Source organism: Trachurus trachurus, assembly GCF_905171665.1.
Source record: "Trachurus trachurus genome assembly, chromosome: 8".
In the NCBI taxonomy this organism is placed as follows: Eukaryota; Metazoa; Chordata; class Actinopteri; order Carangiformes; family Carangidae; genus Trachurus; species Trachurus trachurus.
In genome coordinates, this window is record NC_139905.1 from 15,611,975 (window position 1) to 15,630,854 (window position 18,880).

Sequence of the window (18,880 nt, forward strand, 5' to 3'; positions counted from 1 at the left end):
TCGGTTTCAGACCCGGCGCGTTCCGAATGGGTGAATTTGGGATTTCAACTACGGGATGCATCGATGACGTTGCCTTGGCAAAAAACACCTCCCGTACAAGCTAGACAGGAATATATAACCCATCCAAAAATTTACAACAACGTTATTCTGAATGGTGCAAAGCTGTGTTTTTTTAAAAACAGGCGTATTGCCGACAGGTACCCCACTGTTATTGCCTTAACCTAATGTCAGTCATTATTTATAGATACTTTTGGGAGATATTCTTCTGCTGTTTCATAGATGCAAGTATTTGATATCACTAGTTATCACGTAAACATTAGTGTCTTTTTTTCCCCTGCAGTTCACTTTTGACACCTAAAGGAACGATCTTAACCAGCAAGAATCTCCCCTACTTAATTGAAGGTAAATTAATAAAAGTGGAATGTCTTTGTATCATCAATGAAAGCCTACCACCTAGTGGTTATATTGTGTAACTCACAAGGCCACCCTTACAGTCAACTTAGCTTAAAGAATATATGGATAGATAGGACACATATGGCAATGAGAAGGCTTGTGTTGGCATCTCTCACCATAGGAGCCTCGCATCTCCACTGTGACTTCAGGTCTTATTAATACCCTACACTGGCATTAAATAGGCTACCACTTGATTAAAGGTGTCAGCCAAATCAGAATGAATAATATCATGATGAAAATAAATGAGGATTGACCTCCTGCTGAATCACAACAATCTCATATCAGTTTAAAATGATACAAGCAAAACAAACTATTTTGAGCTGAACTCTCATCAATGACTGGGTTTACTTGGAAAACAAGCACAGAACAGTTCTTCTAGTAGGCTTAGGCTATATTATGCACTATAGAGTCTCACTGGACTTCTGAACGCAATTTCAGTGTGGCAAAAGGCAGCGACACAGTCTTACACACAATAAAACATTATGTTGGAAAGAACCGTAAGAAAGCTGGTGAGGAAACACAGATGTGTAAAATTACTGACGCTTGTCTAATTTGGATTATAGTCAGTGGACTGTAAATTCATGTGGGGAAATCAAATTCAAATTGGTCAGATTTTGGCTTTGAAAACTAGTGTTAACAGTCTAAATCATCCCTGTTCCCCTACAGGAGCCCCTTCACACTCATCATTGGCTGGTAGGAGGGAAATTGGTGGAAATTTTATAATGGACTAAATCTCCACCTGAGAGGATGATTGCCCAGAGCAAGCAGATGGCACGAGTTTCTTTTCTTTTTTTATGATTCCCAGGCTGATTTCCAGATATTTGTGTCTGGCTAACATGGTTTATGGATTTTCCCTCAGCATTTACTTGCTAAAAAAGAAAGAAAAATTGGTGTTTGGCCTTGTTCATCATGGAATACATTCAATGTGTTAGTGCTTTGTTTTTTCACTTGGGGGCAGTGTAAGTCTGCTTATCTGTGTTTTTGATCTTCCAAGAAGAAACATTTCCAGCAGTTGTAATAATAACAGACAAGGCTAATTTTATCTGTGAAATGACAACTGAGCCGCATATTCTAAATGTACTGTAGGATGTGCTTGTTTTAGCAAGTATGCTACATAAACAGTCAAGTAATTGCTGGCAAGCAGGATACATCTCCATAATCTTCTTTTACCATAATTCAACCTTTGCAGGAAAGGACAAGACCTTTCATCAGTAAGGTCACCTGTTGTTGCAATGAAGAGAGGCACAACATGTCTGTCTTAAGCTCCGGTCCATTAGAATGGATGTGTCTCAGATGATTGTGTTTATTATCACCTGAATGAATGAAGAAAAAAAACACTAGTCTTAGACAGTCAGGGAGGTTTAGGACAAGTTTGTTGGGTTTATCTCATAAAAGTATCTTTCCAGGATGTTCACATATCTTATGTGGAATTAAGAATAATCATAGCACTAAATGAAAATTGTCACATCATTGTAGCTATGACTGTTTCACTGCTCAGAGATCTATGCCATTTAACAATCCCACCATTGTCCCTTATCTGGAATTTCAACCTGCATTCACATAAACATTAATTAATTAATTAAGTACTGTATAGGGCTTTGCCCTTTGTGGTTAATTTCATGATTTGAACAGTCAGTAGTTACACTGTTTGTTCAAAGCATGTGCGACTCCTTTGCAGGGAGTAGTAGCAGCTGTAATGCAATTATGGCACCAGAGAGGTCTAATAAAAACCAGGAGGTTATCAAGGTTCCATGGAAGAGAGCCTCTGCCTTCTTGGAAATGGCCCTGACAGACACTGGTGATGAGTATGAACTAGTTCTATGGTAATATTCTGGAGTAAAATGAATCGCATGCAGTCGTTCAGGTTGGTGGGGAATTATCCCAATATTTGGTTTTCTAATGTTTTTTTTTTTTTCAATAAAACTGACAGAAAGCTGCTGCACAATTGTTAAACCATGCCGCAACTGACCACACTGAAGGTAACGTATGGACACAATGCATATATAGATTTTGAATGTCCAAGACCAGCTGACCCAATTATAACTTGACTCTTAATCCATTTTTCCCACATAAAGGACTTCATGACCAAATGACCCCAACACAGCCTCGTGTCTATGCACTAAATTGTGATTAGCAGCTGACAGGCTTCTTTATCAGTGGTAAGTTTCTTTGAATGTCTGGGCACATGATTGGAAAACTTTCCCTTGTCTTTTGTACAGGCACTCTAATTGATGTTAATTCTTATTATTTATTAGAATAATTTGAGTAAAACTAAATGAATAAAGTTCTTCTCCTGTCAAAAATTATAAATTTTTAATGACATGCAGCTTCAGTGACTGTGTTAGATCATCTTTCATATGCAACACACGCTAAGATTAAACCACAGATCATCAGGCTGGACATCTGCATCCTGCCAGTTCTGTGCTGGAGATGCTAGGAGGTGACACATCTGCTGGAAGCTAGCAGTAGCCCTTTTACGTCATCACAGAGCCTGGGTGGGGCGAGGCCAGCCACTTGGGGAGTGCTATGGAGGGGTTCAAGTGGAAGTGTCCTGAAGTCACGAAGCCCAAAAGCTATCTAGAACTCCCCAGTTAGTCATAAAGGAGAAATTTAGTCTGAGCTTCACACGAGATTGTTTCCAAAAGATGCTGGTATTTAACATCCGAAGTTCATACATGGGAATTTCTGTCCGGAGCCAGGACTTATTGAACTAATTGACCTTTGACCTTTCTCACAGCTTTTACTGTTGCTTAACTTTTTTTTTTCACAAGATCTATACAAAATATCAACAAATAACTGAAAACAGACATGAGTAATATCATTGTGTTAAACAAAACGTATTGATATCAATGACACCTGCAAACTAGATCTGTGCATAGACTTGAATATTATTCCAGTAAAGTTAAATATATATAATCAAGTGCAACAATAATCCAGAAAATCAATTAGACATTATTTAAGCAGAAGTAAGCGATCCGGTCATTTTGGCTAACTTCTTGTCAGCCGATGGAGTTAGCAGTCCCCGCCCTCGTCCCTATGTCACCACATTCACACGCATCCCTTGGCTGCACACACAGAGAGGACCGCCCCTTTATGCCGTTCTCTCTCCTCATTGGATAAAGGTTGTAGGATACAAGGAAAGTTTTCTCCTCGGCTTACAGCAGAGCAGAGTGACTGACAGACCCGTGTTTCGGACCAAACACTCTATATAAGTGATGATTGCTGTCGGAAGATATAACTATTTAAGACTTATATTAACACAAACATTCCGCTTACTTCTGCTTTAAGATTAACAGTTAACTTCAATATTACCATGTAGGTATTTAACAAGACACAAGTATTATATTTATATTTCTATCCAATACAACTACATAATAAGATTTTGGTGAGATATTTTTTGCAAATGATTTCTTCCTTCAAAGGGTCAGTATAGCTGCACAAAGTAAACCAGTCAAAGACATATCAGTGATTCTGAGTAAAACATAAGCAAGTTAACAAGCTTCTTCCTGTCTTGAGGTCAGTTCCCCAGGTAGGCTACCCCAGGTGGAAATGGGTCAAAGTAACCCTGAATGCATCTGGGTGAGACAAAAGGCACGATGAAAAATGTTGAGTGAAACAAAGTCTCATGTGCACATACTAATCGACACTTAGCTTACCTGAACAGGAAATTTTTTACAACATTCAGCCACACACGTCATTTTACTCGGTGACACAGCTGTTATGTTCTAATATCTGTCCAATTACAGTAACAATACGCAAGTTATTCCAGACGAACATGGTCAGCTGTTTGTGTGGGATGAGATTGCTGGGTCATGAAATGACCCACTTTTCCGAACTCATAAATGTGAGGTGTCAGAGCTTTCCTCCTGACCCACATGATAAAACACTTGGGCTACATAATGCCACACAAACTCTCAACTGGGTCACATATACTAACTAGTTTTAGCGTGAACATTGAATGATGATTTACATTTCAGGAAAGATAATGTACAACAGTAGGCTACTTAGCTGGAGGTGTAACCCAAGAAAATATTTGAAAAGCCTCACGTCTCAATGTGTGCTCGAGTCTCATTAAAGCTACTCTTAATTAAGTCTTCACTGGCTGTGTCACGGCTCTGGTGCCTCTGCTGTGATTACTAACCAGAATTTGTCCCTACAGTATTTACCAGGTGTGGGTAACGTGTCTGTGGGAAGCAGAGGGGATTAACTTTCGAATCAATCATTTGATGATTCACATATAGCTGTGAAATATAGGTCAATGGTGTTTAGTTCAATGGATAAAATTGAATCCTTTAAAAAGAAAAGACCATGGCCGTGTACCTTAATTAACATTTACAGATTAATTACCAACATCATAAACATAATGTGTCATCTGTGGCAGCGAGTGACCCTCCATTTGGAGTGAGGTGATAAGCAACTCAATAAAGACTACGCTGAACATGGTCATTACAAATATTACCTTACACTGACTTATCAGTTAAACACTGAGAGAACCTATTGCAAGGTAATTTATGTTGCAGGCTAATGTGGCATGTGAGTGGTAAAAAGATATAAAATGTAGATTATGATATCACAGGATAGTGGGTCGATGAAAAAATGGACCAGGCAAGGTTTATATTTACTTTTCTTATTGGCATTCTGTTGATGCCCAAAGAAAGATAGGCTGATGCATTTGTGCATGTCTGTAGGCTGTTGCTTGGAAAACCAGTATAGGTACAGGAAGCTGCGGTGATGCTCACTCAGCTTTTATCCTGTAGCCCATTGATCTAGTTTCAACAGGAGGCAGTCATGTGTGTAGACAAGGAGAAGGGATAACCAGATAAAAATGCATGACCTGATTACAGCTCTTCACTGATCCATAGACCATGCATTTAGGGTAACTCATTGCGGTCAATTAGACAAGATTTTGTGCCATCACTCCCCCTAATATTTGCACAGCATACACGTGTTGCTCTGCATGCATGCAAGTATTGTGTCACACGAGCAGACGCAGGAGTCTGTACGTAGGTATAGATGCTTAAGGTTGCTAAGTAGTAGGATGTTAAGCATTTATTCTAACCCCACGCAGGTCAGGTTTGTTTGATCTGTGTATTATTAGATTGCCTGTGGCCTATTTCTCAGGAAATATAGGTTATCTGGGGTAAGGGGTTTCTTTAGAAGGAAAATTCATTTGGGAAACCTCCCCAAATAAAAACTACTGAAAAAGATTTTATTTTTTGGTCAAATTATTTGAAAATTGTCATTTAAAGTGAAAAACAAACTTATACTTGTTCTGCCATTTGTTTTGTTTGTTTGTTAATTTGTTTTTGAAAAAGAATGTGGTGGACTACCTCCCCAAATTGGGAACCATTAAAAACTATTGAAAAACTGATATTTTTGGGTCAAAATATTTTAAATACTATAATTTAAAGTGAAAAGGGCTTAACAGAGGTTGAAACATAAGCATTAGCTACTAGGCTACTTGATTTGTTTGTTAATTTATTTTTGAAAGGGGGGGGGGGGATTCAATTCGCTAAATATTTTTGGAGTGCATAACGTAGACCTGTGTTATAGGCTACACGTAAGAGACTACATTCTAATCCAAGTCAACTAAGGTGAAAAAAGTTAACAAACTATAAATTAGTCCTCAGGGCAAAACATTTTTATTTAGGCTATTTATTTTTATTCAAAACTTTGTTTCACAATACAAAAACAGTTTTTCATGGTAAAATGCAATTAATAAAGCATATTTATATTATACGCTAGGGGGAATTTATAAGTTTACAACAACATTTTCAAGTTTTCACATATATTGATAGTCTTGATCGCTTTCTGGTTGTTTGAAAATTTGATGGAGGTTATGTATTGCTTGAGCTCACCGTTAAAAGCAGTAAAGGAAGGTTTTTTTTTTAATGAACTTACATTTGTGAATATGAAATTTTGCCATTAAGATAATAAGGGCAAAACATTATTTTTTCAGTGTCGCTTCCCGTGTCGTCATCGTGTCACTTCTGACGCAAACTATCTGCGCCGTCGTGTCGAGCTGGTTCGTGATGGCGGTGTCTCAACCAAAGCTGGAGAAAGAGAGTGAGGATTGCTCCTTGCTTCCTTTGGTTCATGATATTATCAAATGGTGAGATGGCTGACGTGTGTTAATATTTCATGTTTCCCTGCTGCCCTGTTGCATCTCGTTTACCTCATCTTCTTTCAGTCGTTTTTGGTCGGGTTGCTAAGCTTGTTATGTTAGCTAAAGCTAAAGCTAACGTTAGCTGTTGAATCAATATGCAAGTATAACATGTGCGCTATAACTCACTGTTGTCTTCGTTTTTGTTTTTTGGGTGTTGTTGTTTTTTAAGTATGGACAAGGACAGTCAGGATGTCCACCAAGAACTGGCTAAACTGAAGACGAAGATCCAGGAGGCCCGGGAGCAGATCTCCAACATGCCCGGGATAGACAGCAGTCCGGCGGAGCAGCAGCAGCAGCTGGCCACGCTGCGGGAGCAGGTCCGCACCAAGAACCAGCTGCTGCAGAAATACAAGAGTCTGTGCATGTTTGACGTGCCGAAAGCATCGTGAGACCGAAGGCTGGATTACTGCAGCAAGGACTCTGTTAAGATAATAGCCTACATCCTCACCCAATGGGACAGATAAAGGTGAGAATCAAGAGGACGAGGAGGTTTTAATGGACAAGGACTGATGTTTCTCATCGAAGTGGATGATGTTTCTGACCGTCACCTCCTTTCTATTCTTATTTTTGCATTAGGAGAATGCAGCGTGGCATTTGTATTAATGTAATTTTTTTGGTATGTCATTTTCTTGAATTGTAACACTCCCACTTTGTAATAAAAATGAGTGATTAAGAACACATCAACTTTTTTTTATGATTAGACTTGACTAGAAAATCTTCATGGTCCCAGAGTGGCAGTTTGGTTTATAGCAGTAGGCAACAACACAATTGGTACACATAATAAATTAAGGAATACATGAATGGATAGAGACTGGCAGCTATGGATTTTAACATTATGAATTACGGTAAAATGTGAGGCACCAAAAGTCCATCAGTGTTGATCTGCAATGACATCGGGGCCAGGTCATGCACAGCTTCACTATTTAAACATGTATTTGATACAATTAAAGCAGAAGTGAGTGATCCGGTCGTTTTCGCTAATGCTGCGTTCCAGGCAGGCTTTTGAAATCGTAAATTACAGCTTCAAGTCACAACTTACGACTTTGTAGCGTTCCAGGCAACCCACTCGTGTTTTTCCGACCTGTTTTACCGGTGAAAGTCACTATAACGGCCACTCGTAACTTCCGACCGGTGAACTCGTACCAGATCGAACTGGTACCACTTCACGGTCGGAAAAATACGAGTTTCCTTGAACGCACCATAACAGTCCTCGTCGCTACGTCACCACATTCACGGCGTTCATTGGCTGCACACACAGCCCTGCATGCCGTTCTCTCTCCTCATTGGATAAAAACTGTAGGATACGATAAATGTTTTCTCTTCGGCTCAGAGCAGAGCAGAGGGACTGACAGACCCGTGTTTCAGACCAAACACTCTATGTAAGTGATTGCTGTCGGAAGATATAACTATTTAAGACTTATATTAACACAAATATATCACTCACTTCTGCTTTAAGTTATCAATATTTACATCCATACAGGGGCGTTTCTAGACACTCTGGGGGCCCCAGGCACCTTGGAGGCCACAAACATTAGCCAGTAATTAATAAAAAAAAATCCCAAGCCATGATGAATCAATTTTGCATACTATGCACATAATCTGTGTAAACAGCCATTGGCAACATCATGTTGTCATTGATAGTCATAGATATCATGTGACCGATTTGCCTCGTGGGCTGTGACAACAAGTCTTGCAAAAAGAGTGGCTTAACATTATTTTATAGAGACAAAAAAAAAGGGAATATCCGCACACTGATTTAAGCTCCCATTTATTGGATAGCCTACTTGCTTACAACGTTTCGACCGATGTGGTCTTCCTCAGGCAAATTATCCTGACTGTCCGGCACCTGGCCTAAAATAGGCATTGGATGTGCGCACAACCACCCTGCTTTTTCTTTTAACATTATTTTATGACACGGCTCTTGAATGCTGCATATGATTACACTCTGATTCTACATTTTACAGTCTTTTATTACTGTATAACAGACCATTGCTAAGTAAAACAGCTAGGGACGCCACTCTGATCAGAGCAGAAGAACTGTGCGGGATATTTACCTGGTGTTTCATTTTTACTGTCATTAAACAGCTTATGGGAGAGTGGTGGCTCTCTGCCTTCCACACCGCTGCTGAAAACCAAACCTGCATCAGAGCCTCGGACCTGGTGTCACAGCTCTCGTCTCGGGGGCACTGCAAGTCCGCGACACAAACGTAAACTGTAATCTCTTGTTTGTGACAGATACGACTACAAGAATACACACATCGTAACATGTATATGATAATCCAAAGATCCACTGATTGATTATCAAAGGCTTAATTGAAAACAAATGCACACAACCGAGGAGGGTGAGGAAAACAGCGGAGAACTGACTGGACTTGCTGATTCGCCAAATAATGTAATTTATAAATCGTTAAAAGTCGTATTTTGATCAACATTACGTCTGAAATTAATTATTTCACTCACAAGCTGTGTAATAAGCATAATGTAGAGTTAGTCTGTTGTTATGGAGAAATAAAGACTAGACATCCTTCATCGTGATAGCTGTGCCTATAGGTCCCCGGTAGGCGCTCACAACAAAAACGTCTCGTGACTGAAACCCATGAACAGACCAATATCAGCCGTCTTTGGGGGGCCCCTTTCTAGCTTGGGACCCTATAGGCAATTGCCTGTGTTGCCTGCCCTGTTGCAACACCTCTGCATCCATAATTCAGTGTTTGCTCTTCTAGACCTAAAGAGTGTAGAGTTATTAAAACATGAATTGTTGATAGAATAAAAGTATCCACATTTAACAGCTGGGCTCAGAGGGGCCAGAAATTGTTAATAAATAAATCTGAGTGAAAGTACTTGAACAGTATGAAGAGCGTGTTCAGGATTTGCAGGACTCTCAGTTCAGTATGTTCTGGTTATATAATTGACAGGAGGCATAATGTGATGCACATATAAAAAGAGGCAATGTCCGGTAGAGGATAACTATAATAAAATCTACACTACAGAAAGGTTAAAAGCCAGAAGAGTGATTTGTGTAACTTCCCTGTGTTTTGTTTATAAGGAAAGAGAAGATGAAGACAGATTATGAAAGTAACAAGTCTTTTTTTATTTTATTGTCATTATTTTTTTCTTTTCTGGAAAAAGTTGACATAGATAAAATAAATACACATTCAGAATACAATTTGTTCATAAAGCAACAGACATTCAAGTTCAAGTTTGAGAAAAACAAATAGCAAAATGTAAACATTTTTTCTCAAGTGCTGCTCTTGGTAAACTACTGCAGAGGCTGATTTTTTTACAATCATCTACTGCATCACTACATCACTTATCCCGGGCGTCTCAGCCCAGTATGAATCACAGTGTGCCGCCGTCTTCTCGGAGCTGCACTCTGCAGTCACTGGGCTTGTGTGGATCCTGTATTCAGGACGACTGGCCTCTGTTTCAACTGTGGAAAGTCTCTCAGAAAGTCTCTTGAAAAGCTGTCAGCATATGATGCAGCCTTTCTCTTTGGTCTGGCTGCCTCCTACAGCTTTCTCCTTTATGTACATCAAGTCACTGTGCACGCTGGGTCTCCGTGCAAACGGCGCCACAATCCCATACGCGTTCCCGTCTTTGCACTTCTTACTTCTGAAGGACTTTCTGTGGAGAAGCTCGCAGTACTGCAAAGAAACTTTACAGTGGCGCCCGGGACTCATTTCGTTGGGCAACTTGGCCATGGCAAAGAGAGTCTGAAACATTTGGTCTACGTTGGTGTCCTTCTTTGCCGAGATTTCAAAGTAGGCGCAGTGCTCGTCTCCGCCAACCAACTGTTCGATCTCCTCCTCCTGCACCTCGCGGTAGAAGTCCCTGTCACACTTGTTTCCGCAGATGACCAGCGGGACGTCCACGTTTTCCTTGGTTTTGTTTCTGAGGCAGGACTTGGTCTCAAAGATCTGGCGCTTGAGACGCTGCACCTCCTGGAAGGAGTCTCTGTTATCCAGACTGAACACCAGGATAAACACATCACCTGTAAAAACACAAGAGAAGACACGATTAATACAAGGTCATAACATATTGAAAGCAATCAGTTAACAGCACGCAGTAGGCATTTCTTTTTTCTTTCTTTCTTTCTTTTTTTTTTTTTTTAGCTCAACTTACCGGTAAGAATTGAAAGCCTCCTCATTGCAGGGAAGGGGTGGTTTCCAGATGTGTCCAAAATGTCCAGCTGGTAAACGTCTCCCTTGATGCTGTAGAATTTCCTATGAAAGTCCTCAATAGTCGGCGTGTACTGATCATCAAACCTCTCGTTCAGAAATCGAGAGATGATGGCTGTCTTCCCAACTTTCGTGGAGCCCAGGATCACCATCCTGTGGCAGTTCTTGGCCGGTATGTCGAACTCGTTCTCGGATGGGGACATTTTCTTTATCATGTTTGCAGCGGTTGCACGCGGCGGTGGACGATGCTGTGGGAAAGATGTGGTTTTTAAATCCTGTCAGGAGGGGATGTGTGAGGGGTGTAACCTCGCTACCTCTCTATGGAGCTGGAGGAGAGCAGGCTGGCAATTTATGGGGGCAGATTGCCGCGCCTTCCCCGTGCGTCATGCGTCAATCTCCAGTTTGGAGAGCTGGAGCAAGACCCGAAATCATAATGTTACTATGGCTGTTTTTGTGCGTCAGCCTTGCCCACCCCTCATCAGCAGATAGACGGGCTTGTTTTCAGATATCATGCCTGAGTGTTTAATAATTTCAGCGTTATATTTTCATGCGTATACTGTTTTTAATATGCAGATAATATTGTTAGAAATGTTAAAACCCTAAACCAAACTGGTTCCTTGTTGTGTTTACTTTATACTAAACCCAAGAGTTTAAACGGCATTAGACAAAACCATGCATGCATCTCACATTATACTCTGCAGACATCTTTCCTTTGCATCTAAAACCAGCTGAGGCAACACTCAAATTTCTTATACCAACACAAGCTTCTTTATAAAGTCACTAGTAAGTAAACAGAGCAACTGCAATATCTAATGGGACCGGTAGGGAGCGCGTGTGTACATAGCACATCAGGCATATTGGAGCAGGGGAAGTGTGTGCGTTTTGCTCCCAGAATCCTCACATCACACAGTGTTTACCAACCTGTACTGTATTACTTCATGTGTCTGTTGATTGCTTTATATTCCTAATTGAAGGATATGTTATTATGTAATCCATGCAGGTCTGCAGCAGTTGCAGTGCATAGCTCATTTCTATTTTTAGCTCTCTGATTGCTGATTTTAATCTGTTTCACTCTTCTTATTTTTAGTCCACTCTTATATTTCATTATCAATTTCGTCATCACTGCTGATGCACTTTGAAATGCCCTAACCGTATGAGAGGCACTATAAACATAATGTTTGATTCAATTTGATCCATAATAAGGTTTCCTTGTTACTCTGATCATTATATGCCATATCCATGAAAACATTATCCAGTACAGACGTATGAAGAGGTCTTAAGAAGATATTTAATGAATTCACCCAGTTTACCTTCACTCCCTTTCACTCCTTTCACCCTCTAAAAATAAAAGGTCGGTCAGAATGTCAGATCATCATCAGTGTGATCAGCCTACATCGCACAAACGTCACAAAGAAAAAAAACTAAAAACTACAACTGAAGAGGGGTTGTAACTGTGTAACTAGAGCCTGGAAACCATCCAATCCAATTTGTATCGACACTCTCATACGTGTTAATCGAAGTACCCCACAGATGGTCTAAAGATAGAAGTCGCTGGTTGTGACTCAAACTAGGCTCATCCACTTTGCCACCTTAACCACTTATCACCTTTCTCTTAGCTTCTCACCTGTAAATGGGAATAGAGACGATTGAACCTCTAAGCAGAAAGTTTTGTGTAATTGTGCTCCTGACACCTGAACATGAACTCTATTATCATTTGCAGTAGAAAAGATCTACTACTGTATGCAATTAGATTTTATTAGTTCTGTCTGTTTTCAGATTTGTGACAGAAACCTGACCTGATGTCCACTGAGCCAGTTTTTTTTTAATTATTATAACTGTGCTGTCTACAATTTCCCAAACAAGTTACACGTGTAATAAACATTACAATTTAATATGTATGTAAATCAAGCTTACTTCTGAAAGGACAAAACTACATAATGATAACGTTTCTGATATCTCTCCATTTTTGTTTTCATTTAATTTAGGGTGCAGTAACAGTTAGTTGACTTTGTGCTCTATTTATGGTTTAATTAGCCAAATCATTTTGAAATGTCATATTTTCAACAGTATCCACAACAGGTCATATGTCTTGGTATTTACCTTGGGTTCATGTGAAACCTAAAACTTGCCAGCATGGATGGCCTTTTTCAGCCCTCTGTGGGGCATCCAGGTTGAAACTAGATAGGTGTACTTAAGCCTGGTTGTTCAAGTCCTGAGCATTGGGGTTTGTGTAACCAGGGTGGAGCAAACCGGTGCTATACCTTTGACTATTGGTCAGTAATTAAGCCAGTGTGTTCCCAGGATATGTATAACAGGACACGTGCAGACTGGATCATCCAGCAGGGTTTTGCACTGCTTGCAAGAAAACATGATGGAGGGAAATGTTCCCACCCGCACGACCTGACTTGTCTCTGTCCATTCTAGGTTGTTTATGTTTATGTCAAGAGTTTTGTTGAAGTAACTGCCCAAAGGAACATTTTTTAAAAATCTTCTCATAATTAGGGTGACCAGATCCCCCCCAGAAAAACAAATATGGGACAATGCAATTTTTATGTAGGACAACCATTGCCAGTGAGAGTCTAAAATGTTGATTCTTCTAAAAAAAAAAAAAAAACACACAGGCTGCATTTTCAAAATGATTGCATTGCAAGGTTGAAAATTTCCTTTCCAGAAATTTTGAGAGTGCCATGGAGGGAACTGCCAAAATGGGATCTCTGTCAAAATTGGAATCAAACCCATAACCTTAACATCAGGAGTCACACATTGTACAGACAGAGCTAATCAGACAGACGCATGGTCATCTGTCTGGTCACTGAGCTGTCAACCAGACTGTGTGCATTTGTGCGCATGGCCTTCGCCCGACCCAGACCCCCTTGGAGAGCTGGAGACAGTATGGCCTTGGTCTCCATTCATTTTCATTTTTATTTATTCAGTTTCCACACCTCGGTAACAAAAGCGTTCTGTCTTAAGAGTCAGAGTGAGATTATATAAATATGTCAGTCTTGCAGTGATGTCTTTTGAAACTAGAGCCAATCATGTTCAATGCTCAAAGCTGTTCAGTTCTGCGCAAAGCGGGACACCTGGTCACTGAATCTACCTATGGATACAAATAAAGTTACCTTGACCTTGATTCTACTTATGACGTTAAAGGCCATCAATTAAGATTGAGATACTTTTTACTGACCCCAGGGGGGGGAATTACTGGTAAGTGATTTCAAAGAAACCTGTTCCCATACTGGGAACCTCGGTGAAACACAGTAGTTTGAAGTGCAGTTAAAAATATTACCACAAACAAAACAGATTTTAGATTTTAAATAGAAATTTGAAACATGTTTCAGTTTCACAGTAACAGCTGACGTAGAACAGGTCATGGCGAAAATTCAGCCGGCTTAGTTTTTCTAATGTGTTTGGTCAGATGAAGAGAAACATCAACATTTTCACGACTAATTTACTTGAACTTCGAGGACAAAACCAACAAACCCTGACTGTGCACCTGAGAACTGGCTCAGGGTCAGTCAACACAAACACTCGCAGCATTGTATAATACATCTTTTAAGCATCTTGGTCTGAGAGCGTGTGTGTGTGTGTGTGTGTGTGTGTGTGTGTGTGTGTGTGTGTGTGTGTGTGTGTGTGTGTGTGTGTGTGTGTGTGTGTGTGTGTGTGTGTGTGTTTCTCGACTCATCAGTCTTGAGCCATATTTGTGTCCCAGCCTGTTGTGTTACTTAGCTGAACCCCAGCACATACACTGTCCTGGCAACGTGGCCCTCAAGCAGAGTAAACACACCAGCTGCAGTCCACTCAGGCCACGGCCAATCACACACATTAGACTCATTTCCTTCTCAGCCTTGTTTGCCTTCATCAATTAGTAAAGAGGACAGAAAAGACTGGGGGTAAAAAAAATGTTGTGGCCCTCTGTTAGGACACAGTGGTTCAGTTGATATGAAAACATTTTTTTTCAATCTGGTAATGGTAATGATGTTCCAGTTTTCAGTATAGAAAGTGGGTTTGGCTATATGCACATTGCCGTGGGTGCTGGGCTTCACATTGAGTAACAGTAGAGGGACATAGAGCCCGCACACCAGTATCTGTTTCAGACTTTTATTATTAAGACAAACAACGTTTTGATCAACAACGTGATCTTTGTCAAGTTAAAACAATGTGATGTGGTGGTCTCCTATATATAGAGGATGGTTCCCTCCACCAAGTGCAAGCCATTGGCATGATGAGATGGCCTCAATTGGATGATAGGCAGTGCCATTAACCAATATACATTGAGAAACATTGAAAGACATTTACAGAAGCATATAATATGCATGATACACTACATAGATCCATCTAGAGTCTCGATCATTATAGAATTCTGAAAAACAGGTAAGTTATACTGGATATGGGAAAATACTAAAGTTTCTCAATGTTTATTGGTTAATGGCTCTGCCTGTCAACCAATTGAGGCCATCTCATCATGCCAATTGCACCTAGTGGAGGGAACCATAGTCCACCACATCACATTGTTTGAACTTGACAAAGATCACGCTGTTGATTGAAATGTTGTTTTCATTCTAGCTAAATATTATATTTTTACCATTGAAAATATCATAGAGTCTGATGACGCAGATGTGTCGGACCATGGAGAAGCACTCTAATCTGTAAGCAGAGAAGAGCCATAGACATTTTTATAATGTGTTGTGGGTTAAATTCATTTGCATTTTTACAGCTGAAGCATTATGTGGCCACAGCATGAAAACCAGCTGAAGAAACACACTGACGGATTTCATGAATGGTCCTGACGTTTACTGGCAGTATAGCACATATGCTAGAAACCTGACAGCAGAGAGCAACAGAAACTGTTTTGGTATTGTGTCATCACCACCGTCAATGGCAGCTCGCACATTACCCGCCACGTGTGCGTAACATGCTTGACACTTCATCAGCTCCTGAGAAGTCTAATTAACAGTCGACAAGAACATATGTGCATGCATAGGGATGTGTTGTGAGTGAGTGTGTGTTGGTGGAAGTATGTGGAGCTGATTAATAAGTTTTGTTTGCTGCTTCTTGCTCAATAATTCAAAGATAGATGCCATACACTAAACACTTCAGTACAGTCCTTGTATGTAATACACTTCATTTGTGCAATTGCAACCAAATCTGACAGATGCACAAAAGCACTTCAGAGCTGCACAATTTATAAAACACATGATGAAACATGTTGAATTGAAATGTTCATCCATGATAAAAAAAAATGTTTTTTATTTATTTATGTGCAGTTTCACAAAGAGAGGATTTTGGAATTATTTAAAAAATAAAACACACACACACAATAGCAACAATCACTGAATAGACAATGATGTCAATTACACCTTTTAAAGACTTTTCTATTCATGATATGACCACATACCGTAATTGAAGCAAATCACAGCCATTGACTGTACATGACTTATCTTATCTACATAATTTGATGTCAGGGATTTAAATGCAGTTGAACGTGAGGTTTTACTTCCTCAGGATTTTCTACACTTGCTGATTCCCTGGTATAAACACCAGATAAGGTTAACTGTGGCAAAGAGTTGGGGTTTGTTTTGCTCTCCGTTTCTTTTCTAAAACTCTCATCACACAGTGACAGCTTTCAAAAATCTTTGGCTCCATGTTTACATGCCCCACTTTGTTTGCAGCTAGCTTAAAACTTGATCTTTGCCACCTCTGAGACCAGATATAATTGACTAAATGTGCAATGCCACACTGGCCTGCAAGCCTAATTGACAGTTTTTATTGGAACGTCCAAGAAAAGGGAGTTCTTAGAAATCCAATGCCTTATGTTCCACAGAAGGACAACATGTTTAAACCTCTCGGCAGAGTCATTCATGGTTAGTGGATTGTAAGCGAGATAAGATCTTCCAGTAGCGGACTCCTGGTGTAAGGGAGACCATCTGATCTAGTACGCTGAGGGAAGCAGGGGTCATGCTGTGTTTACATGGCGTGAGACTTGTGGCAGTTGCGTGTCAGGCTGGGCCATGGTGCAGGGAGACTGTTGAATGAAGCATGAGCCATGCAGTTTCCAATACAAAGGCTTCAGGTTTCAGAGCCAATCAGAGTCCCGGCCTAAGCCCAGGTTTCGTTTGCAGACCACTTGTATGTTTTGATAAAGTGACAATCTGTCAACTGTCTTGTTATCTGTGACATGCAACATGATGTTGTGGTCCCTGCATGACGTACAACACAAAGTTGTAAATATGTGACAGAAAACATCACTTCGATATGGGAACCATGTGGCTCAAGTCTTGTGTTTTTAGTATTTCACATCGCTGACCTGTTTTCGTCTATGTGGCTACAATTTCATCTCACAGTGAAGGAAACGGACACAAAATATGATCCATGATGATGTATCAAGGTAACTGTTTCCTTTGCAGACATGATGATGAGGGTGTGATTTTTATGTAGTTGTTAAAACCATCAGCAGAGTATTTTTCAGCCTCTCTTTGCTGCATTAAATGATTTGACACTGTTGATAGCCTCACATACACTCAGCAGATGGTGGTTCAGGGGGCTAACCAGGAATTCTTCAGGTCACATGGTTGTTTTCCTGAGAAGAGCAGAGTACAAACAGGGAAACATGTAAGCTTATGTTGATTCTTGGATCTGAGTTTACCTAACAACCCTACCCAGCATGCAAACAGAGAAAAGACTAACTGTTGGCTACATCTGGAACGCAAAAGTACAGCTGATCTAATCATGTATTACAACAAATGGCACATCAGTCCATGTGAAAGGGCTTGCTAATAGTGACAACCCTACAGAGGACCTGCTGTTCTCCTCTGCTCAACAGAGAGCATCATTATAGCAAAGCTCATTCTATGTTTGTACGTTTTGGACTCGTCTCAGAGATTCTTAGCCTCAACCACTGCACACAACCTTCCTAGCACAAAACAACTGTCTAAAATTAGCATCAAGCTACTAAACATATAGTAGCACTAAACATATAAAAAAAAAGACTATATAGACTACAAGCTAAAATATCTATATTTTTTGGTGAAGGTTTTTGCAACATGTTCGCCATATTTACACCATAACATATTGTAGCTAGTTGTACTGCCCCCAAGTGGCCAAAAGTCAGTCAAGAAAGTTTTCATGATACACTTCCTGTTTTGTTGTACTTGTAGCACCTGTGTTGAGTTTCAAAATAACAACAGATCAAGAAGTGACAAGCCCCAAAATTTAGCAATGTGGTTAAAAAAAAAAAAAAAAAGGTACTAAAATTACAGAAAATGTAAAACAAAAATTTCTAGTAGATGAATATGAACATTATTCTGTGAGCTTGAGTTTCTCCCCAAATAAGGTGCTATACCTCAGTTAACCTGTATGAGAGTGGTGGATAACAGCAGTAAATGTTGTTTTTTGTGGATTGCTGTGTCCACAGATGGGGCACTCTCACTAACATGCGCCACCCTCCAAATGCAGACCGGATCAGACCTGTATGTCACAGATGTAATATAAGATCATTTGTTTCCGTGAGAGTCTGAAGACAAAAGAGCCCAGTGAAAAGCACTTTTGGAAAATTGGCCTTGGGTGCGTTACCATGTTTCCATGAGGCATTCGACTTGTATCTGCGGCATGTGCATGGTCAGTTCCAAACCTGTGTTACTTCCCTGAGCTGTAGTATAGTTGGTAAATGTGACCACCACTGAGTGATCTTATAAATGCTTAACCTTAGACGTCAGTGGGCTGCTGCCCTTTGCAGCACTGTTTACGTAACTCTAATAGCTTCACGCAGAGACAAAAAAGAACGGGAGGGGGAAGAAAGGAGAGAGGGAAAGGTAGCAAGTCTTTTGGCTAGGATTGATAGTCTAAATTCCAGCTCTCTCACACACACACACACACACACACACACACACACACACACACACACACACACACACACACACACACACACACACACATACACACCTTTAATAGCAAATATTAATAACATCAGCCAAGCCACCCTCCAGGCTGTTATGTCAACATTTACTCTCCCCACCAACCTCTTGTCCCTCCTTGCCAACAAATATTACATAAAATCCCCACCTGGTACCTGAGGTATAAACAATTT

The 18,880-nt window shown here is 40.2% G+C and overlaps 2 protein-coding genes across 2 annotated transcripts; one reads left to right on the top strand and one right to left on the bottom strand.

Moving 5' to 3' along the window:
• Positions 1 to 6,458: 6,458 nt before the first annotated feature.
• On the top strand, positions 6,459 to 7,260 carry med9 (mediator complex subunit 9). Its single transcript, XM_083976408.1, has 2 exons — positions 6,459 to 6,565; positions 6,789 to 7,260. The coding sequence occupies exons 1-2, from the start codon at positions 6,486 to 6,488 to the stop codon at positions 7,006 to 7,008; spliced, it is 300 nt and encodes a 99-aa protein (XP_083832534.1). The 5' UTR covers positions 6,459 to 6,485; the 3' UTR covers positions 7,009 to 7,260.
• Positions 7,261 to 10,086: 2,826 nt separating this feature from the next.
• On the bottom strand, positions 10,087 to 11,012 carry LOC310990044 (dexamethasone-induced Ras-related protein 1-like; the record flags this gene model as incomplete). The annotated part of the gene is made up of 2 exons (XM_083977266.1): positions 10,087 to 10,610; positions 10,742 to 11,012. The coding sequence occupies 2 exons, from the start codon at positions 11,010 to 11,012 to the stop codon at positions 10,087 to 10,089; spliced, it is 795 nt and encodes a 264-aa protein (XP_083833392.1).
• Between the last annotated feature and the right edge of the window lie 7,868 nt (positions 11,013 to 18,880).

What these genes read in the sequence shown, in the direction of transcription:
- med9 (XM_083976408.1), top strand. Translation starts at nt 6,486, where the DNA reads ATGGCGGTGTCTCAACCAAAGCTGGAGAAAGAGAGTGAGGATTGCTCC. An exon ending in GTTCATGATATTATCAAATG is followed by an intron (nt 6,566 to 6,788) that starts GTGAGATGGCTG and finishes TTGTTTTTTAAG; the next exon opens with TATGGACAAGGACAGTCAGG.